The 22,390-nt window shown below is 50.9% G+C and overlaps 9 protein-coding genes across 9 annotated transcripts; 5 read left to right on the forward strand and 4 right to left on the reverse strand.

Annotated features, from left to right (window-relative positions):
- The first annotated feature begins 3,060 nt into the window (after positions 1-3,060).
- Positions 3,061-3,773, forward strand: K444DRAFT_296156 (uncharacterized protein). The gene has a single exon (XM_024871682.1). It carries the CDS (start codon positions 3,159-3,161, stop codon positions 3,534-3,536), a length of 378 nt encoding a protein of 125 aa, XP_024726145.1. The 5' UTR covers positions 3,061-3,158; the 3' UTR covers positions 3,537-3,773.
- Positions 3,774-4,157: 384 nt separating this feature from the next.
- K444DRAFT_549518 (uncharacterized protein) lies at positions 4,158-5,855 on the forward strand (the record flags this gene model as incomplete). The annotated part of the gene is made up of 4 exons (XM_024876462.1): positions 4,158-4,784; positions 4,843-4,896; positions 4,951-5,124; positions 5,382-5,855. The coding sequence occupies 4 exons, from the start codon at positions 4,158-4,160 to the stop codon at positions 5,853-5,855; spliced, it is 1,329 nt and encodes a 442-aa protein (XP_024726146.1).
- A 2,483-nt stretch (positions 5,856-8,338) lies between these two features.
- On the reverse strand, positions 8,339-9,031 carry K444DRAFT_648931 (ubiquitin-related modifier 1; the record flags this gene model as incomplete). Its single annotated transcript, XM_024885520.1, has 3 exons — positions 8,339-8,456; positions 8,763-8,927; positions 8,991-9,031. 3 exons carry the CDS (start codon positions 9,029-9,031, stop codon positions 8,339-8,341), a joined length of 324 nt encoding a protein of 107 aa, XP_024726147.1.
- A 507-nt stretch (positions 9,032-9,538) lies between these two features.
- K444DRAFT_549310 (RNA polymeras-like protein II Elongator subunit) lies at positions 9,539-12,128 on the forward strand (the record flags this gene model as incomplete). The annotated part of the gene is made up of 3 exons (XM_024876444.1): positions 9,539-9,664; positions 9,785-11,937; positions 11,984-12,128. The coding sequence occupies 3 exons, from the start codon at positions 9,539-9,541 to the stop codon at positions 12,126-12,128; spliced, it is 2,424 nt and encodes an 807-aa protein (XP_024726148.1).
- A 492-nt stretch (positions 12,129-12,620) lies between these two features.
- On the reverse strand, positions 12,621-13,505 carry K444DRAFT_549168 (CCR4-Not complex subunit Caf16; the record flags this gene model as incomplete). Its single annotated transcript, XM_024876432.1, has 1 exon — positions 12,621-13,505. The coding sequence occupies one exon, from the start codon at positions 13,503-13,505 to the stop codon at positions 12,621-12,623; it is 885 nt and encodes a 294-aa protein (XP_024726149.1).
- A 470-nt stretch (positions 13,506-13,975) lies between these two features.
- On the forward strand, positions 13,976-15,394 carry K444DRAFT_622817 (uncharacterized protein). The gene has a single exon (XM_024882171.1). It carries the CDS (start codon positions 14,048-14,050, stop codon positions 14,969-14,971), a length of 924 nt encoding a protein of 307 aa, XP_024726150.1. The 5' UTR covers positions 13,976-14,047; the 3' UTR covers positions 14,972-15,394.
- On the reverse strand, positions 15,065-18,037 carry K444DRAFT_648934 (GPI ethanolamine phosphate transferas-like protein 2; the record flags this gene model as incomplete). The annotated part of the gene is made up of 9 exons (XM_024885521.1): positions 15,065-15,639; positions 15,684-16,150; positions 16,198-16,472; positions 16,522-16,742; positions 16,789-17,162; positions 17,213-17,340; positions 17,395-17,698; positions 17,749-17,793; positions 17,838-18,037. The coding sequence occupies 9 exons, from the start codon at positions 18,035-18,037 to the stop codon at positions 15,065-15,067; spliced, it is 2,589 nt and encodes an 862-aa protein (XP_024726151.1).
- A 264-nt stretch (positions 18,038-18,301) lies between these two features.
- Positions 18,302-19,255, reverse strand: K444DRAFT_622822 (uncharacterized protein). Its single transcript, XM_024882172.1, has 3 exons — positions 18,830-19,255; positions 18,732-18,779; positions 18,302-18,677 (listed from the first exon to the last, which is right to left on the reverse strand). The coding sequence occupies exons 1-3, from the start codon at positions 19,005-19,007 to the stop codon at positions 18,520-18,522; spliced, it is 384 nt and encodes a 127-aa protein (XP_024726152.1). The 5' UTR covers positions 19,008-19,255; the 3' UTR covers positions 18,302-18,519.
- K444DRAFT_622823 (MIZ zinc finger protein) lies at positions 19,243-21,915 on the forward strand. Its single transcript, XM_024882173.1, has 7 exons — positions 19,243-19,574; positions 19,706-19,957; positions 20,009-20,077; positions 20,125-20,435; positions 20,551-20,656; positions 20,707-20,932; positions 20,981-21,915. The coding sequence occupies exons 1-7, from the start codon at positions 19,424-19,426 to the stop codon at positions 21,435-21,437; spliced, it is 1,572 nt and encodes a 523-aa protein (XP_024726153.1). The 5' UTR covers positions 19,243-19,423; the 3' UTR covers positions 21,438-21,915.
- Positions 21,916-22,390: the final 475 nt, after the last annotated feature.

Below are 22,390 nucleotides of genomic sequence, written 5' to 3' on the forward strand. Positions count from 1 at the left end.
GTGGCTTATGCCGCTGCTACGGCAAGAAGTGGTCATCAGGACCGGGGCAGTCGGTCGTGGCGGCGGGAGTTGCAGTCGAAAACGCAAATCATTAACATAAGACGCAAAGGGCGCAAGAAATGCGACTACGCTGCGTGCGCCGTCGGCGACTCGGCGACCTTCCATTGAATAGCAGAACGGGGTGACGCGCGTTGGATGTAATCGATGGGAACACAGTGCTGGCCAGATGTTGATCGGGAGTGGAATTCGAATTTGGAATCCTCATGCTCTGGCATTTGAGCCTCGAGGTTTTGGCGGGCAGGTCCAGGGCATGTCTGCGCCTTTCTGCCATGGACGTGAGAAACGCATTGAGCGTGGACGGACGCCACGTTGGAGGTTGCATGAAGAGTTGGCCTGGTTTGGTTGAGCTTCAATATTTGGCATCGAATATATGCAGGTTCCAAGTCACGTGCAGCCATTCCGGGCAAGCAGGGCCCTTGCAGCAGCAGCACTGCAGCAGCACCAGACCTCCATTCCTTGCCAACATCGCGGGTCAACCAAAGTTAACAGAACACATGCAGTGAACCTTATTCCCATCCCATCCCAGCGGCGCGCCTCTGTTGCACAGAAGTTCCGAACACGCACTGCAAATAGCCTCCCTTCTCGATCCCGGCATGTCACTCTCCCCGCCACAGCAGCTCTCAACCACCACCTCTTCCCGTCGGCCAGCCCACACGTGTGACCGCGCTCCCAATCGCCATCGCTCTACGGACTCTCCAGCATTGCGTCTCTCCACGCCATGCTTCACTTTCGGCCGCCAGCCAATATTCAATAATGGCGACATATTCTGCCGACTGGGGACGGGCGACTTGGGGCCCGTATGGCGTTGCCCGTGCCTATTCTGACCTCTGCGAAACGGTTGCTGTCGGCATGGGGGAGTTAATTATATCTTCCTTGAGGGTTGGAAATGACACGGCCATGGTTGCGACGAGAGCTGGCGCAAATCCTCGCTACCTTGGACATATTCGGCCTGCAAGCCGGCGGATCTTCGAGCTCGACCAACGCACTGGGTCGTGCTGACAGGCCTGACTAGGGCTTGACATGGGGCCTGCAGCATCTGGGACTTTCCGGGTCCAGGCTGCCGTCAGGGGGTCATGACCAAGGCCTGGCAAGGCCCCTCAAGCGGCCAGACGAGCCTCTCAGCGCGCTGGACGATTCGCTCAAGGGCTCGGCATGAACATGGGAAGCAGTTTGTGGGGTGTCGAGGGGTGCTTGCTCCCAGGATTCGTGAGAATTGAGGCCTGCAACTTTTTTACGTTTCTCCCAGCCTATATTTGACTTTCTATGGGTAATACCACAGCCAGTGCTGAGGTCTCGAGGAATATGGGTTGCAAGAATTTGAATGCAGTATTGCCACGCTTCCTCATCTGCAACAACAAGTTGGTGCGGCGTCGAGTCTCGAGACACTGCAATTCGCCGCTGGCTGATCGATTTTCCGGATCTGGAGAAGACTACCGACAGTCGGGGAGTTTCCCACCGAGGTTCAGCTCTCCAGCGCGACGACATCTCTCCCTGTCCCAATTTGTCGTTTTCTGCATCAGTTTAACATTTAATATGATCTCACGCACTTCCCCGAGTGCAATTAGCACCTGAGCTACAGCTGAACTCGATTACTGATCGCGATACCTCTGATTATTCAGCCCTCTGTCTTGCAAGCACGCGCTTCTGACCACCACTCCAACTCCTGTCTCTACGGGTACCACCAGTCCACGTTGCGTCCTCCGCTCCGCCATTGTCCCAATGTCTCCCAGGCGTTCTTCAACGACTAGAAACTGCGGAGGAATTCCAGAGTTGTGCGACACTTGGTTAATGGGACAAGTTAGCTTGTCAACAGTTGGCGGCGCCTGGGTGAGCTGTGTTACTCTGGGAACATATCTCCGCGCTAGAGTGACACACAGGAATCTTCGCGGCTGCAGCCTTGCTACCGAATACTGATCCTGTAGGGTGCGGGTGAAGTGTCCGCGGGCTGCGGCGGACCCATTCCACGGGATCCCTCACCTGCTGCCCTCCCTTCCCGTTGTTGGCCTGCATTTAGAAGCAATCAATTGCCAACGAGAGGAACATTCGTCGCTTCTTGCATTGATGGGCACATGCTCTGCTTTGGCGAGCTTGACGCACATTGAAGCCTCTTGAACTTCAGAGGCACACGATCTCGTCGCAACGTGCCCCTTAAAATGCCCCTATCTACGCGTCTTCCTGGAGCACGGCAATTGGCGAAGTCTGATACTCCCGGCCGCGATTTTCAACTGCAACTTTGACAGATTAGCGCATGGACCGGGGGCTGACTCCGCGGAAGCCTCCCTACCGCCTCCGCATCCACCGCGAGGCGGAGGCGCAGATTCGTCCCGAGAACAGAGTTCAGTCAGATATCAACTTTGGGCCTTCCCGAGACACGGGGCCGAGCCGTTCCAGCAGCAATTAACATTTAACTCTGGCGCACTTCGCGCTGGAAAACGCTCCGACGCAAATTTAAGTTTATTCATGCCCTTGGCCACTGGGGGAAACGATTGGACGACGAGCTGTTGGGCTCCAAGGCGGGCCAGATCCAAGGCCCCTCCTCCGCCGTCGCCATGGCGTTTTTCTCCCCTGCCTTGGTGCTGGTGTTTTTGCACTCTGCCTCACGCACTCGCTGCTCGCTGCTCGCTGTTCGCACACGGGGGACGGCAAGCTCCAAGGACTCGTGCCTCGCCGCCGCCCTTTCCCGAGCCAGACTGTGTGACCTCGCCCACCCCCACGCTGCCGGACAGCTTCATCCTTCCCGCGCTCTCGCCGGGGGACCGGCTTGAAGCACCTCCCATTAGTAGGTTGGAACAGGGGGACTGTATGCAGCGCTGCTCTCCCCCCATCTCAGATCTGTTTGGTGCCTCGCAAGATCCCTGATCCATGCCGCCAAATGTCTTTGACCTCTTTTAGCAGATTCTAAGTGCAAATCCCTTTAGCGCTCCGCTAGCAATATTCCTCCCCCAATTTTGTGACTCTCGTTCGAGGTCCCTCCCGTCAGAAGCCCCGAAGGCCCCCTGCAAGAGGGGTGCCAGGAAGCAGGTTCGATCGATGCAGCCAATGCACCTGGATCTACCGAGTCTCGATTTCCGACGTGCGAGAGCATTGCAAGTGTCTTTATGGAGAGGCCACCAACTGGCGCCAGTCCCCGGCTCTATTGGTGTTTTCATCATCTACACTGTCTCTCAAATCGATACCCTTCTGACAGACCCCGGTCGGCACACCCTTGTCGCCTTTTGCAAGTACTGGCACTCAGCTCTTTAGTGTCGTTTTCATTGAAAGTCTTCAATATACTCTGCGTGCAGTCTGTTAGGGAGTCTCCTCGCTCAGTAGAGTGCCAGTATGGGAGCAGCACAACTTGTCCAGCAGCCTTGTCTGTTTCATGGCCATGCGTCGATGTCCGTGGCTTGCTATTGGTACAGTCTCAGCCCCAGTCAACGTGGGATGCGGGCCATCACCTTGACTACCGCAGATATGGGGTGGGGGGGCTGAGGTAGGTTGATCTGGTATATGAATACATCTCGGGAGCCATCTTTGTGGGATCTTGGATCAATACCGAACGATTGGCACCCCTCCATTTTCCATCCCAGTTGCACATCAACTCAGCCCAAATCTTTCATGACCTTCCACTAATACAACAAACACCTTTGATCTTCGACTTTGTGAACATACCGCAACATACCGCAACTTGACTGCCTCAACTGCTTCTGGTCATCCACGAGCCTCGTTTTTTTCGGTGGACATTTGCTTTGCTTTCTGCATCAGCACTCCTTCCGCGCCGTTCTTCCCTCTATTGATTTACACGCGGACTTTCAAAAACGACTCTTCCAAAACCACCAACCTCCGAAAGTCTTGCGTCTACGCAAGACAATACCGGCACGCTGGCAGTAACAGCACAGGCACCAGGCCAGGCCTGGGGACGCTGGTCCGAGCAGAATACTCATCAGCAGCCGATCGAGACTTTCTACACGATGGACATCTCCGGCCTCGTTCAATCCTACGATTCGAGAGCGGCTTCTTCTGCAGCTCTTACACGAGCAATCATGGCCCCTCATTACATTCCGGTCCATGCATTCAGCGGAGCACCACCGAACAACATGGTAGTGGCTCATCCACAAATGCAGCAAAACAACCCATTCACCTTCGGTCCGTATAGTGGAGCTGGCCAGAACGGAGTCATTCCAGCTTTTGCGAACAACTACATCCAGCAGCGACCTCTGCCTCGTCTGACACAGCCTGATACTTCGTACGCTCGCAACCCTCGACAAGGCTACATCGAAGAACATCACAGCCAAAGTCCACCTATCAAGTCAGAACCTCAGTGGAACGGCTCAGTCAACTCGCCTTCATTCCCGTCCGCCAACACCAAAACCGTAACCACGACTACCCCCATCACCGGTAGTAACGACGTCAATTTCGGAACGGAAGTTGACACTCTCATGAAAGCTATTCAAGCCAAAACCCAAAGCACAACACCACAGAAACCTTCATCTGCAGATCAGAGTAGACCTGTGGTAGGTGTCTCCCGTACCCCTCCTTACGTGGAGGCTTCTTCTCAAGCCAGAGCGTATGGTTCTGGAGACTCGAGTCAATACAAGCTCACGCAGAAGGATGTTCAGGAAGAAGCGAGCCCTAAGGGTGGCAAGAAACGGTATCAATGTACAATCGAGAATTGCACCAAGAGTTTCTATCAGAAGACGCATCTCGATATTCATGAGCGAGCCCATACCGGAGTCAAGCCATACGTGAGTAACCTGCTCCGACTTTCCATGCTACAATTTTGTCTCTAATCCTCTATTCTAGCCATGCAAAGAACCTGGATGTGGTCGCAGCTTCTCCCAGCTTGGAAATCTGAAGGTAAATGCAAAATCCAGATTCCCCAGCACGATCTCGACTAACGGAAAACTCTAGACGCACGAACGACGGCACACTGGAGAACGTCCATACCATTGCGAGATCTGTGGGAAGAGATTCGCGCAACGCGGGAACGTCCGCGCCCACAAGATCGTCCACGATCAATCCAAGCCGTACCTCTGTCGTCTCGATGACTGCGGCAAGCAATTTACGCAGCTCGGCAATCTCAAAGTAAGCCTCTACTCTCAAGTCATGTCGTTTTCGTTTCCCCTGAAAAGTTGCTTGTGGTGTACTCCACCGATGTTTCAACTTTTTGAGCCCCTGATTGTCAATATAGTTGCTTTTCTCCCGTTCCAGTCTCAACCCCTCAACCCAGCCACACTCAGCCCCTCGTCAAGCATGAACATGTTCTCCCTCTCCTATCATCTCCCATCTCCACACCTTGACACGATTCGACGAGAAGGGAAAGCTGACGATGTTTCACATAGTCCCACCAAAACAAATTCCACATCGCCACCATCCGCGCTCTGACGACCAAGTTCGCCTCCATCAAGGACGGAGACATCGTCCATGCAGCCGACAAGGAGCTGTGGGAGTACTTTGCCAACCTGTACAAGAACAGCAACAAGGGGATCAAGGGTCGCGGCAAGGACCGCAAGGTTGGCTCTAACTCCATGGCTTCAAGCTCCGGGATGAGAAGTATGTGTTCAAGAGGTGGATACGGCATGGCTGGTGCTGGCAGGGGGAATATGATGGGCTCTGCATCGGTTGGTGCGCATGCTTCTGGAAGAGGAGAAGGTGGACAGTACGAGATGTTCGACGTTGACGAGGAGAGCCAGTCCGGCCACAGCGGAAGCGGTGGTGCGAGTTCAGTCGGCACCTGCTACGACGATGCGCCATCAGATGGATTCGAAGACGCTGGACGAAGCGGCGACTTGGCGTTTGGAGACAGGATGTACTGATGAGTACGTCGTGGTGTCGAGATGAGGGAGGGGGGGTGGATTGTGGGAAAACAGAACACGACGCCGCCCGAGAGAACCAAGAGAAGAGGTGCGATTTACGACTGTTGATGAGGAATGAGCTACGACGAAGCAAGGCCAGACTTCAGGCTTCTAGGCCAGAGAAGGAACCAGGTGTATTATTATTACGAGGATGAAAATGACAGCAGAAAGAAGAGCAAGTACGGTATATAGACGGCGCGGTGGTGTTGATAGAAGGCTTTTGGGATGACACGGCACTCTACGGAACGGATTGGCAAGGGATGGGCAGGATATCGTCGAGGCATTTGTTGTTGCGTGGTGGTGTGGCTGCTTTTCCATTTCACATCATTCTCCTTTTCGTCATCATTGCGCGCGCACTGCATTATTTATCATAGCACAGCCATACTCGCTCTTCAGAGATGGACTTAAGTCGACACATGTCGCATCCTGTATTTCATTCTCCTTCTCTTTCCTTCTCTTACTTGCGCTTTGAATTTTTCTTTATTGGTATGCGACTTTATTTATGGGAGGACCTTCTCGAAAGGCTTTTTGATCGAAAGATATCATGTTGTTGTATCTATCAAACTGAGCACAGGGGCTGACTGGGTTGGGAGGATCACGTGCTCAAAGACTTATATCGCATTTAACCATCTGCGAAGATGATGCATTTAGAGGTAGCTTGCTGCCTCGTTTTCTGCGTTTTCTGCCTTTGGTTCGGGGGTTCGGAATTTTTGCACAGGCGAAGCAAGTATATTTAGCATCACAAGGCTTTGTGCACATATATCACGAGGGGATGAAGAGCTAGTGCAGCTGTTCTAGCAGTATAGTTAGACGAGAGAAGAATATATTATTATTTATCACATTGTTCTGTCTGCGAGTCTTGAGTGCTAGGAAAGCTTTGTGTTGGTGTTGACTGTTAACTCAAGAACCCCTTGCTTGACGTTGCTTGAAGTTATTACGTTTGAACCAGGGTGGCGAGCGTGGATAGGGGTTACAGGGAGGTGCCGTCGCCTAACTTGACAGGAGTGACAGGCCTCCCTGCAGGCCCCATGTCAGCGTCGTCTCATCGCAGCCCCAGGGCAAAAATCCCCGTAAGTGTACAAACCCCACAATCCACCCCGGCGGTGCTTATCTAGGCTATCGCCGCCATGCGCTGTCATGGAATTCGATTGCCTGGGTATGGACTCTATCTACGGAATCTCCGACAATCTAGCGCGTGGAAAGCGAGGCGCATACCCCTCGATTGACGCCCAACCGCAACTGTATCTGCTCCGGATCTTGCTCCTCACCGTCGGCTTGCTCCGGCGAGCCGACGAGGAGTCTATCTCACGACCGGCTGCAAAGAGGGTGTGCTGGGCTGCGGGACATCCACTGGACGGGACACGCAGGCGATTACGGAGTAGATCACGTACGAAGAATTCGGTTCAGGCCGTGGTGCGCCGCGTCTGGGGAGGATATCCCGCGTTTCGCTAAATTCTGCCCAGCACAGCTTTCACACCGGTCGGCGAGCGAGCGAACGAGCGATGCAACACGCTCCCTCCGAGCTGCCCTTTCCAGTGTTTTGCAATTCTCGCACAGTAAATCGCGCACTGAAATTCTCTCGGTGCAGAAGCAGCGTTGTACAGCGCTAGGTAATAAGGGTTTCTTGAGGTGTTTCGACCGCCTGTGGTTGTGTTGATGGGGGAGGGAAGATACCGATATTTGCTGGTCGGTGTGTCCCGGACTCCCGGGGCTTCACCGCTGGAGGCGGATAGCTCTGGATATTCAATCTCGGATCCTGGGGCCTGCCGATTCTCGAAGCCTTTCAGTTAGCAGGGCCGAAATGGGATACGATTTGATGGGGTCGGGATCCGCTGTATTCGGCATCGTCAAGTGAGCTGTGGGCTATTTTGATTTGATGTCGCTCAGACTGCCGTCTTCCGTCCGTGGCAAACCTTTGTCGTGTCCCAGGTTGAATACGGAGGTATGTCAAACTGGATCGCCAGAGAGTATTCCCCGTGTTGCACAGAATGCGTGCTCGTGTACGCCTGCATGAGGCACTGAAAACTCAATTGGATGGAGGGCGCTTCTATGGTATCTGTTGGTTCGTGGAGGTGCAGGTCGGCGATGTCTTGGTGGTGGTGGTGCAGCAGAGAGTGAGGCGTCAGGTGGGGTTCTTGACACCATCCCTGCGAAGATCAATGCAAGGTTGTTCCTAGTATCACGTGCAAGGATGACTCGTGTTTCGTCTGCTCGAGAGCCACATAAGGCGTGCATTGGTTCTCCTGAGCCTCCTCAATTATCGTCGCTTTGACCTGGCGACCCGAGAATATCGTCGAACGGAGCCAGATTTGCGAGATCTGACAACGGCGGAAGATCGGAATGGGTGGTGGAGGTCCGGAGCTGAGGATGCGCATAATAGGAGTAGCCGCCGTGCGACCGGCAATGCTCTCGTATGGTGTGACGATTTCACAATAATGGGTGATTCAGCCCCCGTGAAGCGTCGAAACAAAGAGGATATTGTCGTTGGGTTGCAGGGCGTATGAGGCTTCGCCTTCGAGTTCCCAGTCGGCGTCGTTGATGAGCACCAGGATTCCCGGGCGACTGGATGCATACACGAGTTGTCAGTGAGTTCGGTCTGAGGTGTTGTGTTTGCCCATGTTGGAGCTGCGAGCAGAGGGTGGGATTTCGCAGGAAACGGTGAATAGAGCAGCAAGCTGGGGCAGGCTTGCTCGAGATGCAGAACTACCCTGCCAAGCTGACGTGCTGCAGATCATTGATGCAGATTGATTGAATGACTGCTCGAGATGATGAAATGTGGAAGGGACTGATTTGACGAGGGAGAAATGTTGAGAAGCGGTGAAGACCAATCTGAAGACGAGACCTTAACGGGAGGAATATAGGGCTTACACGTGACCATCCAAGACAAACATCTCCTTCCTGTTATCTTTCATGGCCTCGTCGCAGAGATAATCGACAAGCCAGCCAACGGTGACTGCATCTCCCTTGCTGTCTTTCGCAGGGACCGAGAGCCTGTGCTTGCGTTCGCCTGAGAAGAGCATCTCCAGGCCTCCGCTAGATCGCCTGTGTTAGCCCATGTTCCCCCACAGCGCTTCTGGGATGCGATTGGGGTCTTACGTGAATTCCACGATGATGGGGATGGTCTCCTCGGATGCCATGATAACGGTTTTGATTGCCGGTGAGCAGTTGAGATGAGGGGGCGGCCCCGTTTGAAGCGTTTGAAAGAGTTGAAGAAAGAAGGCATGTCGTTGCCAGGAAAGAGAAATTTTGGTCAGAGCCTCGCTTAGCCTGATCTGCAGCAACTTGCTCTTTCCTGCCGCAGTATTTATTTTGCTGTAAAAACTGGGGGGATTACTAAGAAATTATCTGTCTCCTATTGAGCCCTCTGAGAATATGTAGAAACGACTTGAAAGGGTACAATAACTGCGTTTTGGAAGAAATCATCACCATGGCATCTGCAATGCCGGGATTCATGGTCCTTTAAATTTAGCGAAAGTTTTGCTGCACGAAGATGATGAATACCGACAACATCAAAAGAGTTCAGCCTCAACCAGTTGACCATCCTGAGAGCAGTTATTCGCAAATGTCGGACAAGGACTTTGCTCGATGACCTTCTCAACTGTCGACCTCTATTTCCGTACCGAGCCTCGTCTGATGAGCCAAAAATGATGCATTCAAGGACCGAATACCTCGCAGCCGGGGCCAACAGACACCCGTCGACGGCTGATTGGGATATCTCAGGTCTTCTGGCTTATGGCGCTGATAGAAATGTTGCTTTATGGCGGCCACAGGTGCGTCCCCGTTTCATTCCTGGCTGTGAGTAACGGGACTTCCAAGTAGGATCACGTTTCACAGCACTCGAAGCGCGGATCTTTTTGTATGACTATGACCCTGGACTGACTTGAACGTAGAGCTCTGATGGCAGAGGCCTCTTCTCACTTCTCAGCGGTCATACTGACACCGTAAATGCTGTCAAATTCGTCCCAGAGACCCAAGGATTATTGCTCAGCGGATCTGTCGATAAAACCCTGAAAATATGGAGCAAAGATTCATTAACTAAGCAATACTCATGTATCCAAACCCTTTCAGATCACCAAAGCTCGATCAACTGCATAGCGGTGTCTAGTCGGTCGTCGGGAATCTTCGCATCAGGGGCAGCCGATGCCACGGTGAAGATCTGGTCCCGGGACGAGCAAAATGCGGCGACTTTGAAGCAGACTATCAATATCACGCCTCGATTCTTTCCCTTGGCACTGGCCCTGAGTCCTCTGGCCAGTGCACCCGAATCTTATGTGCTGGCCATTGCCGGAACCAAAGACATCATCCAGCTCTACGTCCTAGACTCGCAGAATGCGGCCGAGTTCCGGTTACAAGCAACTCTGGCTGGCCACGAAGGATGGATCAGATCCTTAGAGTTTACAGTGGAGAGATTCGGTCCCACCAGCGACCTCATCTTGTCATCAGCAAGCCAGGATAAGTATATCAGACTCTGGCGAATCCATCAAGGCAAAGAACTGCCCGCTGCAGCTGCCTCAGCCGACCCGTCGTTGGGAGCTTTCATGCCCGGAAAATCTCTATCGAACAAAGCTCATCGATTCAAGGCTCAAGGTCTTGACTTCTCTGCTACATTTGAGGCGTTGCTTCTGGGACATGAGGATTGGATCTACAGCACGAATTGGAGAGCTGTGGGAGATAAATTGCAATTACTTTCAGCATCAGCAGATAACTCGCTGGCGATTTGGGAATCCGATGCTTCGACTGGAGTTTGGGTGACAGTCACGAGATTGGGTGAAATCAGTGCTGAGAAAGGATCGACAACTGCTACTGGTAGTACTGGAGGATTTTGGACGGGCCTTTGGTCGCCGTCTGGTGAGACAGTAGCCTCTCTTGGAAGAACAGGAAGCTGGAGACTGTGGAGCCATAACTTGGAGCGAGATAGATGGATTCAAGGAGCTGGAGTCAGCGGGCACACCCTGCCAGTGGCAGGTATTGCCTGGTCAAAAGATGGTGATTATCTTCTCTCCACCAGCTCAGATCAAACAACACGACTCCACGCAAAATGGAAAAGAGACGGCCAAGCCTCATGGCACGAAATGGCTAGACCACAAATCCACGGCTACGACCTCAACTGCATCGACTCTCTAGGCTCCTCCCAATTCGTGTCCGGCGCAGACGAGAAGCTCCTCCGCGTCTTCTCCGAACCAAAAGCAGTCGCCAACCTCCTACACAACCTCTGTGGCTTTGGCGGTTCTCAAATCGACTCGATGCCCGACGCAGCAAACATGCCTGTCCTCGGCCTCTCCAACAAAGCTATCGAAGCAGTAGCCGACGATGAAGAACTCCCACCTTCTAATCATAACGACCGCGATGCCATCGACCCCGCCTCAATCGTACATAAATCTACATTAAACCTGAAGCACCCACCGCTGGAAGACCACCTCTCACGGCACACCCTCTGGCCTGAAATCGAGAAGTTGTACGGCCATGGCTATGAAATCTCAACCCTGGCAGCAAGCCACGACGGCTCGCTGGTTGCTACGGCGTGTAAAGCGAGTTCGATTGACCACGCTGTAATACGCATCTTTGAGACGAGGGAGTGGCATGAGGTCAAGCCGCCGTTGATGGCTCATTTGTTGACTGTTACACGATTACGATTCTCCTCAGACGATAACTTTCTTCTGAGTGTGGGGAGGGACCGTCAATGGGCTGTGTTTCAGAGAGCTGGGGAAGGAACAGCTGAGTATAAACTACTTGAGCAGAACCTAAAGGGCCACTCGAGGATGATTCTTGACTGTGCTTGGGCGCCTGGTGAAGGCAGGGTGTTTGCTACGGCTGGGAGAGAGAAGACGGTTAAGATTTGGGTGAGGGACGGGGAGGCTGGATTTACGTGTAGGAAAACGATTACGGAGGAGCATCCGGTTACTGCTGTTGATTTTGGAGATGTTTTAATGGCTGATGGGAGGGCGTATCTTGCGGTTGGAACGGAGAGTGGGAGGATCAGGATTTATGCTTTGGATGTGAAACGTGATTTTTCGGCCACTGAGGTCGAGGTTGCTTATCCAAAGTACGTCCCCTACACCCGTGAGGTTGAGTTCAGCTAATTATCACAGCACTTACCCATTCCCCTCGAAAGCCATCACACAGCTAGCATTGAAACCCTCGAAGAAAGGAGAAGGAAGCGAGATGGAGCTTGCAATCGCGAGTGAAGATAGCTCTCTGCGGATCTATTCTTTTGATCCTCCCTCTATATCTTAAAAGCAGGGCAAACCCAGTGTATATGTTAAATGCTACGCCGGGCTATGCAAACATTCAGGAGGCGTTTAAGACCTCCTGCAAAGCAAAACAAGTAAACAACCCCGCCCATTCGCGCGTAACGCATGCTCTCATGACAGCTTTTCTCCAGACCAGTTTATGTTAAATGCTGCGCCGAACGCACCGGAGGCGTTGAAGGACTCTGGCGAATCCACAGCCCGTATAGATACCCGAACCCAAACGAAACAAGAATCCATCATATCAGCTGCCATCATCATCCCCTAGACTAGTGTATGTTAAATGCTCCAGTGCCAGATGCACACCAAATCCAGAGATGTTGAAGTTTTCCCAACCCGACTCCCAGACCAATGCATGTTAAATGTACGCCGGTCTATGCATCAAACCCAGTTGTTGAAGTGCTCCTTCCAAAGGAAACTCTTGACAAGGAAAAAAACCCAAGGAAACCCCTCCACTCTCTCACCACCCTCACCACCCTCACCACCCCTTTTTATCACCACCCTCGATCTTCCTAATATCCTCCGCCCCATACCCGCCCAAACCCGGATTAAAGTACGCCTTCCCCTCACTCCCCACGGCCCTATTCCTCGGTCCCCTCTCTGCCAAATCATCCCTTAACCACCCAAGTACCAACTCTCCCAAGCTCGAATTCCCACTCTCCCCCCTCCCACTAATCTCAAACCCATCAATCGGCCCCCACTCCTTGACCTTCCCCAAACTCATATGCACGAGATGGCTCGGCCACCCCGCAAGATTATCCAGAATATGCGTTGCGTACACAATTGTGCACTGCCTCTCCTCCGTCTCCTTTTTCAAGAACGCCAGAAACTGAGACCTTGACAAAAGATCCAAATCAACCGTAATTTCATCCAACAACAGAATCCTCCATGGCCGGATCAACCCCATCGCGAGCTGCACGCGGCGTCTCTCCCCGTCGGAAACGGCATGCATCCGCCAGTCGAGATCGATATCCAGCACGTGCACCAATTCATCTTTCCGCTCGGGGTAATAATCGCCTCCTACACTCCTCAACAGTTCCCTCACCCCAATGTCAGTCCTTACAATTGGATTCAAAACCCACTCCAATCCCAAATACGTCACTCCTTCCAATCCATCTTTGAAGGGGTCTAGCCCGGAGATTGATATGGTGCCAGAGGGTGCAAGGCGTTTTCCACTCAGGAGGCGGAGGAGAGTGGTTTTGCCGGCGCCGTTGGCGCCGATTAGGAGGGTTCGAGAGCGAGGGGGAAGATCGAGGGACACGGAGGTGAGGCCTAGGGAGCGGTCGGGGAAGGTGTACGTTAGGTTTTCGACGTGGATGCTGGGGGCGAGGGACTGGTCGGGGATTGGGTCGGACGAGGCCATTGTGGGTGGAGGAGGTGAGGTGAGGTGAGATTGGAGGAGGGGAATTGGAGGGCGTTGTGGTTTGGAGCTCGGAGGAAGGGGAAAGGAAGAAGAGGTTGAGAGAAAGCTGATAGTGGGGTGACGGAAGATATTTGTTTTGGAGTCAACGAAGAGCTCTCCTTATCGCCTTATCGTGGTGGGGTTCTTTTCAGGCACAAGTACATTTCTCTGCAATCTCGGAACATCTTCATTCATTACTTTTTCCGAGCCCTATAATTACTAAATAACTTTCATTCAGATAGAGCCCTTACTTACAGAGGAATATATGTCAACACTTAATTAAATTGCACTAAATTTACTGGTAGTGCAAATCCAGCAAAGAGACAATTCTGTAAGAGTCACGTGTCGTCAATTTGCTCGCTTCGACTTGCCTCTTTACCGGTATCGACCACTAACTCCAATCCTCCTCGCCTCAAACCTCCAACAATCCAGTCAACTACAACCATCACGCCCTTAAATAGAATGAACAACATTCTACCTTAACACCCACCACAGGAGCCGCAATGCCAACACCAAAAGAATGCCTCATCGCCACCCACCAACTCCTGCACCTCACCCACCACCGCAACAAAAATCAGCACCGCCTCTCAAAATGGTACAAATGGTTCTCAATCCTCCGTCGGCAAATCTCAAAACTCATTACCGAACTCGAAACCCTCGAGACCGCTGAGGCTTATTCTTCTAAGAATAAGAGGGAGGAGAACAAGTACGTGAAGGCCGCGAGGGAGAGAGTCGAGGTTAGAGTTGCGTTTTTGAGGGAGCAGGTGATTGGGGATGCTTATCTGGCGTTCTCGAATTTGGTGGCGGATAATCAGTATTCGGCTCTTGGGCTCGTGTTACTTGGGTCTTTGGCCAGGGTTAAGAGTGTCCTTGGGCAGTTGGTGAGAGGCGAGAAAGAAGTCAATATCGAGGTAGTTGAAGAGGCGAAGGGAGGAGAGTTGCAGGGCTCGAATGCACGAGACGATGATCTCGGAGAACCTGTGAAGAGGGAGCAGATTCCGGATTTTGAGGATTCGTGGCATGCTGTGGAGGGAGAGGAGGGAGAGGATCAAGTGGTGGAGAAGGAAGAAGAGGGGGAGGTTGAGGAGGAGCAACCAGCTGTGAAAGGGATTGAAGAAACCAGGATGCCGAGACCAAGGAAGAAACGGGGAGCGTCTAGGATCAACAAAAAGATTGTGGAGGAGAGAGGGGACAATGAGCCGGATGAGGAAGCGCAGAGAAGAGAGAATGAGGACGAGTGGACCGGAGGAGCACCTCAGAAACTCACCATGGAGAACCTGTTGAGGTTGGAGGTGGAACAGCCAGGTCCCAGGATCAACAATCACAAAAGGGCACCAAAAGCCGTGGTGGGATCCAACGGACCAAGGAAGAAACGCAAAAAGGGCAAGGGCGATGCGTTTGATGATTTGTTTTCTAGCTTGATTTGAGCGCTGCAACATACCCTCTTGCGATTTCCACTTCCCAACTTTTACTTCCCTCGCAATGCGAAATTCTGACTACAGCTCTCACTCGAGTGAGTTTCAAAGATTCTTGGTCCCCATCCAATACAACAGACTCCCAAAGCTTATGTTAATCGCCAAATGCTGACCCAGACTCCACACCATGCTATACAAATATTTCGGACTGAAGACCGTCCAGATAAACAGATGCGTTCTCAACAGCGTACAAGCAGCCATCACGAAGAACAAACTCCCCGCCACGAACATCGTCAACAGCGCAAGGTGCGGAAGCAATAAATCCTTCCCCCCTTTTCTACGCAGGCGAAGGAGCATGAGGTTTGTAGCTGAGGCCCAGAAGATTGGCCCAGCCCAATTGCTGACGAAGGTTAGGATCCCGACGGCAAGCACGTTGTACCCTGATACACCGTTGTAGGCGCTTGAGAGGTCGATGGAGGAGATAGCGTTGGAGCCGCCGAAGGCGAAGAAGGAGGTGTATTGGAGGAGCAGGGAGGTGGTTGTTAATTCGACGAGGCCGAGGCCAAGGTCGTTGAGTGTGTAGAATTGGATTTCCATCAGCAGGAATAGGGGGATGTTTGTTGCTCGTGATTGGGTGATTAGGAAGAGAGTTAGGAGGTCGTGGATAGTGTGCATTATTGCTGCTAGTGTTAGTGAGATGGAGGGAGGCATTGAGGTAACTTACGATTTGGACGTTTGGTGTGACCGAAACTCGAAAGGGTATACAGCAAGGAAAGTCCAATGGCCATGAAGACGATTCTTGCCCGTGTCACCAAAGATAACCCAAACTCACTATCTGTTGCAGCCATAGACTTTGCCGGTCCAGCTAACAACTCCGGGGAATCCTCGTTGGTGAAAGCAAGTTTGAATGTAATGGATGCAGTGGCCAGAGTTGTAGCTATTGCTCCCGCGGCGAGTTGTGGGAACCGAGAGAATCCTTTGGTAGCGAGAGACTGTATGTTCCATAGATATGTGAGAGCCACGAGAGTCCACAGAGTAAGGCGGTGCGAGGAGAAAAAAGTTCGCGCGATATCTGGCTCTCCAGCGAACTTTTGACCAGTCTGGTTCCAACGTCTGGCGAGTCTCATTGAGATGAGAACTATGAGAGAACTCATTGCCAGGAGACGAGGAGTGAGTCTCTGTTTCCGGGAGCTATTTTCCTGTGAGCTTTGAATCAAGAGGTCAAGACAAGGACTTACGATATTATCCAGAGCAGCGCCACCCATGCTGTGCTGGTCCAATACCAGAAATGTTGCTCTTCTTCCACGTAACTGCTCGCGAACATCATGATTCCATATAGCAGGCCGATCAGAATGATTGGGTAGCAAGTTTTCACGGAAACATAGATGGTTGGACCGGCCGCCACCGTTGCCAAAATAAGAGCCGCGAGTCCTAGAGCTTGGCCTTGCGCGAGCTTCAAAGTATCGTAGTTACTGGCTGTACCGCTCATGAGCTCTTGGGCTTGCTTCAGCCACTGCTAAATGTTAATACTCTCTTTCCGTCAAAATGCGACTATCACATACCTTGCTCATGGATCGAAGCAATGGCTCAACATCCTCAAGTTCTTCTGCATCTGCTACGATTCCAACGATTTTTCTCCATCCACAAGCAAGCTTGTTAATACTACCTAAGAAATCTTCGCAATTATCGCCGGCACCGACTTTGTTGAACTCGGGAAAAGTCGCAGACACAACCTTGAGCATCTGCCTAGCGTTCCTCATGAGAAGCTGAATTCTATCGTTCTCTGGTTCTGGTTAGCATCTAAGTCGAGCATTGACGAGTAGACGTACTTTTCGGCCAGAACTCGAGAAATTTGGGAATAAAAGCCCCAAGATTGTTCTGCGGAACAGGAAAGCCAAGTAAGCCAGCTAAAGTTGGGGCTATGTCTGATTGTTCGACAGTTGAATAGTACTGGAAATCTTCTTTGAATGGAGGTGGAGCTTTGTGATCTCCGGAAGTGATCGTTTTAAGCTTTGGGGAAATGAAGACGAGAGCCGGTGAGGTCTCTCCTGGAGCTGAACCTCCGTGATTGCCAGCATCATTCATGCCATGATCTCCAAGGAGTACGAGAAGTGTTGATTTAAGTTTCTGCTTCGTTTCTATGGCCTCATATATCTGCTTTATAATGCCATCCATCTCCCGCTGTTTGGGAATCATGTTTGGACTTGGGGAAGTTAGTATCATCTTTGAGGACTCGACGTGGGATATTCCTGCCTTCTTGGTCCAGCTTTGTGGCCAATGTGATCCAGTCCAAGGTAGTGAAGTACCACAGTATTCCAGTCATCATTATTCAATTCTTCTGGGACATACCTGGTCACATTGTTGTCCACTTCCGTAAAGTCCTACAAGTACGTATTCAGCCAAATTCTATTGAGAGCTATAGAAGTTTGACTAACCGAAACAAAAAAGCTTGATGTCCCATCTGAGCGATGGAAGGTCCCTGGGAACAATTTAAGCCAAGTATCGTCACCGTACATGATCAATTTGTGAGCCCATTTGCTCTTCCACTTGTCCTTCATTTGTGCAAGCCATGTATCTTGTGATGCGAGCGTTGAGGTCGTATCTGATTCGGAAAAGTTGAGGATCACATCGAGGAACGAGGGTATAGATCCAGTAGTTATAGCCTTGATTCTAGGCATGGTGATCGTTGGAGATGTGGCATGGGCCGTGAAGGGGATTGCGGATCCATCGGAGATCAGGCTGAGAAGTATTAGCTTTTGAATTGCATTCTTGGCACAGAGAGAAACTACCTTTGAGTGAAGGCAAAACCAGAGTCTCGTAAATAAACAAAATCACTGCAATTGTCAGCATAGCTCCGGGTCTTTGTAGGGTTGCTTACCTTCGAAGTGCATCCACGACCATAAATACCACCTTATCAAACGGCGCTTCTGGAGGAGCACCCCATGACAGAGTCTCATATTTCGCTAGACCAGATAGGAAGGGCTTGTAAGGAAAGAATCCTCTTGCAAATACTAGTATTGCAATTGGGATGAGGACGTTGGCAGCAAGCAAGGAGAGAATGTGATTTCGGAAGGCCATTTTGCTGTATTCTAGCTTGGCCCAGCAGCCAAGGTTAGCAGACTTTTGATTCTGAAGCGTACAGAGATAATTCTTTGCAGCACAAGGCAACTGCCATGATTTCCTAGAGTTAATGTGCACTGGAAGTCGCGTTGAAGCAATGTGGCCTGGACGCGTTGATCCCGAGGCGCCGATAAGGAGCTTGTCTTATCGGTAAAATACATGAGGAAAAAAATTTATGCTGAGATTTAAGAAAGGAACTGGAACTCCAAGTATTTAGCCTGGTGGGTATTTAGGACATTTTGGGACAGATTTTTATTCGGATATTATAGGACTGCAGTCTCTGCCACGTAAGAATGGTTTTGAATATTGGAATCCGTAGGAAAAGCCAAACTCCTTCTAATGTGATCGATCCTTAAACACCCCCCAAGCTCCCATGACTCCGCCAAATATACCCTCCCATAACGCCATATGTCCATACCATTGTCTCCTTTCAATATATCCTACTTCTTCACTCTTGATCCGCCAACTCGTTTACCTTTGCTGTATTTAGGAAAGACGATGGATGCCTTGCGGTGGTGTCTTGTTTTCTCAATTCGGCCTTTACTGGACGTCTTTGGGCGATCACTGCTCTTTGTAGCCTCCTGGTCTACTTCCATCTCTGCAGAAAATCAGTTAGCCTACCGCTGTGTAATAACTTGGAAAGAGGTCATACCCTCTGTCTGTTTGCTCTGAGTGGGGACCTCATTATTTTTTGCAGTGCCTGAACATCATGTCAGAACCCCAACCCAAATGAAGAATTCTTGCCCATACCATCTTCTGACTTCATGACAATATCCTCTTTGACTGGCTGGGGTTTTGGTTGTGAAGCTAATTCCAGGAACTTTGCTGAAAGCCTCTCTGTTCGCGCACTCTCAACTGGGCCGAACACTCTACTCTTCAGCTTCTGGTGATTCGCCTTTTTCGTGCTTGCTCGAGCGCCCTTTGCCATCTTGTCGGATTCGAGAATTCGATTGGCGATCTGAGAAGAGTTTTGAGTTCCTCGAATCTAGGATAGGCCGAGAAATTTATCGTGGCTGAGGTGGGAATATCTCAAAGCGGGATAAATATTCCGCTTCCCCTCGAGGCTTTAGCGCCTGTTTGGGGAAAGTTTAAAGAATTCTGCCGCTTTGCGGCGGTGTGAGGTCGTGGAAACGACAAGGCACATAACATCAACTGTGAAAGGACTCAGCGGCTGCGAGGCGCCCATATTCACTTCCAACGTTCGCGTGCTTCAAAGCCAACTGTGAATATAAAGAGGACTCCGGAAAATTTTCTTCCTCTTCTATTCGTCCCTAAAACGCCCGAACTTCTCTTCATGCATCCAACCCATCTGCAAAACCCCTCTGCGCTCTAGAGCCATCCAGTATGGCCTCGATCACTCAATACGATGTTGAGGCAACCATACGGAAGGTCAAAGGAACTGGAATGGTCAACAAAATCCTCCAGCTCATTTGTGTTGGAGAGGGTTTGACCAAGTATGGTGTCAAGGCTGAGCTTCAGCAGAAGATTATCGATAGTGAGTTCGTCCCAAACGGTTATTGACGCAGCCTCGCCGCTCTATACTTTCCACGATAGACTAGTCCACCCCGCGCACACATCTTCCGACAAGGAAAGTCCAAGCTTGGCTAACCTTCGATCTCTCTGCAGGTATTCAAAGACATGCAAAGAACGGCGACGCGAATAAGTTCTACAGGCTGAAAGCTATGATCGATGACCCAAACTCCATTGAGGAATCGGCGACTCCATTCCGCGCAATGGCAGGCTCGTCGTCATCTCCCTCTGTGAACCCCCCAGCAACCACCTCTTCAGGCCCGTCGAAATCGAACAACCTCTCTGCCGTCGCTGCCCACAACCAGGGAGGAGGTCCTGCTGCAACTTATCGTATCATTGGACATCCAAGTAAGCTCCTCTCTCGCGCCAATACGCGTCATATTCTGACCAGGGAACTAGGGATCGAATTCAAGTCAAGTCCATACTATGTCATCGAGGAGCAGCTGGGGGGTCCGACACAATGTGACAGTAAGAGGGATTCTGCTGGATACAAGTTATAAACTAATAAGCCATAGTTATGACGCACCACCGGCACACCGTCAAAGTACCTCTCCGACCCATCGACTATCCTATCCTCACTCGAGTACAAACAGACTCCAATCTGAAGGTGATGGTGTTCTGTGCTGCGGAAGGAGGTGGTCGACAGGATATTGCCTTCCCGCACCAATCAGAGATCAAGGTCAATGGAGGAGAGGTCAAAGCCAATTTGCGTGGTTTGAAGAACAAACCAGGCTCTACTCGACCCGTTGACATTACCAAAGAATTACGTCTGAACATTCCCGCTTACAGCAACAATGTCGAGATGACTTATGCTCTGACATCCAAGGTTGGTGGCCGTTCCGAAGTTAGCTTCCTCAACCCCCTCCTCTCGTCCCTGCTATTCCCAACTGCTTGTCCCCTTTTGCGCCGAATTTTGGTTTAACTGCTAACGCTGCGTACAGAAATTTTATCTCGTCCTCTATGTGGTGCGGAGTATACCTGTCACGGATCTTGTGAAGAAACTTGAAAATGGAAAGAGAATCACTGAGAAGTCTGTTGTTGACGATAGTAAGTTTCCTGTCAGATATTTCAATAACCTTTGCTTATAAGACTTTTAGTGCTCAACAAGGCACGTGATGCTGACATTGTGACCACCGCCTCGGTCTTGTCATTGAAATGCCCCTTGTCGACGTTGAGAATCTCTCTACCGGTCCGATCAATAGCCTGCCGTCACAACCAATGCTTTGACGCTACCTCGTACCTCCAATTACAAGAGCAAGGTCCTACATGGCTGTGCCCTACTTGCAACAATCCCGCGCCTTTCGATAGCTTGGCTGTTGACGAGTAATTGCTCAGCTTTTATATTGTTGACTTCCGCTGACGCGTCGTTAGATATGTCAACTCAATTTTGAAGGGCACATCAAGATCAGTTGACCAAGTGACCATTCAGCCTAACGCCAAGTGGGAACTGAATAACAGGAAAGAACCAGCGTCGAATTCAAGATCAAACGGCGTTGCAAGCGATTCTGATGACGACATCGTCGAGATCACCAAGTCCGGCAACAGCGTGCGAATGGGTGCTCCTTCTGCGTACAAACCTGCCCTCGGAGGCCCCTCTCAATCTCGAGAGTCATCTGGAACCCCAAAGAACCCCGGCTCGACGAGCAGCAAGCGACCAATCTCAGCAGTCATCGATCTAACCTCCAGCGGTGACGAAGATGAGGAGCCGATACGAGCACCCAAACGACAATTCAATGCCAGCACGAACACCAATAGCTTCAGCAGCTTGCCTAACCCTCCCTTCAGTCTCCCCGCTCGTCCTCCGAACGCGTTCCCACCTCGAACTTAAGATATCTCCTTTCCCATGTTGACTTACTTGTATGAATAGGATAATTTTTTTTCATGATTCCCCAGGGCATATCAGATGAGGGACTTGTGAATATGGCGTTTCACGGAAGATTTGGTGGGGTGGCATTAGTGGAGTCTAGCGATGGATGAATGAATGGCGTATAGGCGATGCCAGAATGGCGGACGCATACATGCTGCTTTGCTGATGAGCGGATTGGAAGTTGCCGAAGATGAGGGAGGGCAAGCTTTAGTAAGCTGTGGACCCTCTGTCTTTATGAAGAAAGTTGCGATGAATCAGATGAATCAGATGAATCGTATAAGCATCCCCTCTGGTTATCATGTCCACTGTACCTATTGATGGGATTATGAAACTCTCAGAATATCGGCAGCCCTTGAAGTTTCAACAAATTCTCTTCTGGCACGCAATGAGTTCTGCTAGGGGTGATTCAAATTGATTCAAAATAAAATGATGCACATGCAATTACTGAACTTTGGTATGAAAGCGCCATAGCTTATTTGACGTTTTGCGAGTCCAGTAACAGCAGATTCAGTCCACTTCCATTTCCGAGAGACGTAAGAGAAGGATCCAATAGTGGATGACAAAGAAGAGGCATTGTCAGGAAAGCAATTCAGTCTGTCGTATGAAACGGAGGAGTTCAAGATGGCGTAGGTAGCTTCGGGTGCCGAATTCAATATTCGTCCTTGAGAGACGGCTTCTGCTCGAAGTTGAGGTACAGCATCGAGATCACAGCCTCACAGTTGTGCAATGTCTAAGCCCCCGGAATTTACTTCCTGCACAAATCATTACTAGTAGGTATCTTCCAGAGAAAATGACGTGAATCAAAAGCGAATCGATCATAACTCTTCAATTCTATGCGCTTGGTATATGAGAGCTAGACTAACCTTCCCCTCTGGAGAAGGCAGTGTTGTCGATGGCATAGAATACTAGTTGCC

Source organism: Hyaloscypha bicolor, assembly GCF_002865645.1.
Source record: "Hyaloscypha bicolor E unplaced genomic scaffold K444scaffold_191, whole genome shotgun sequence".
NCBI lineage: Eukaryota > Fungi > Ascomycota > Leotiomycetes > Helotiales > Hyaloscyphaceae > Hyaloscypha > Hyaloscypha bicolor.

Excerpts from the sequence above, each read along its gene's own strand:
- K444DRAFT_296156 (XM_024871682.1), top strand. The coding sequence starts at position 3,159 with ATGGAGAGGCCACCAACTGGCGCCAGTCCCCGGCTCTATTGGTGTTTT.
- K444DRAFT_622817 (XM_024882171.1), top strand. The coding sequence starts at position 14,048 with ATGCCAACACCAAAAGAATGCCTCATCGCCACCCACCAACTCCTGCAC.
- K444DRAFT_622822 (XM_024882172.1), bottom strand. The coding sequence starts at position 19,007 with ATGGCAAAGGGCGCTCGAGCAAGCACGAAAAAGGCGAATCACCAGAAG. Across the intron at positions 18,780-18,829 it reads TGTCATGAAGTCAGAAGATG|GCACTGCAAAAAATAATGAG; the intron begins GTATGGGCAAGA and ends CATGATGTTCAG. Across the intron at positions 18,678-18,731 it reads TCAGAGCAAACAGACAGAGG|AGATGGAAGTAGACCAGGAG; the intron begins GTATGACCTCTT and ends GATTTTCTGCAG.
- K444DRAFT_622823 (XM_024882173.1), top strand. The coding sequence starts at position 19,424 with ATGGCCTCGATCACTCAATACGATGTTGAGGCAACCATACGGAAGGTC. Across the intron at positions 19,575-19,705 it reads TCAGCAGAAGATTATCGATA|GTATTCAAAGACATGCAAAG; the intron begins GTGAGTTCGTCC and ends ATCTCTCTGCAG. Across the intron at positions 20,436-20,550 it reads CTTATGCTCTGACATCCAAG|AAATTTTATCTCGTCCTCTA; the intron begins GTTGGTGGCCGT and ends CGCTGCGTACAG.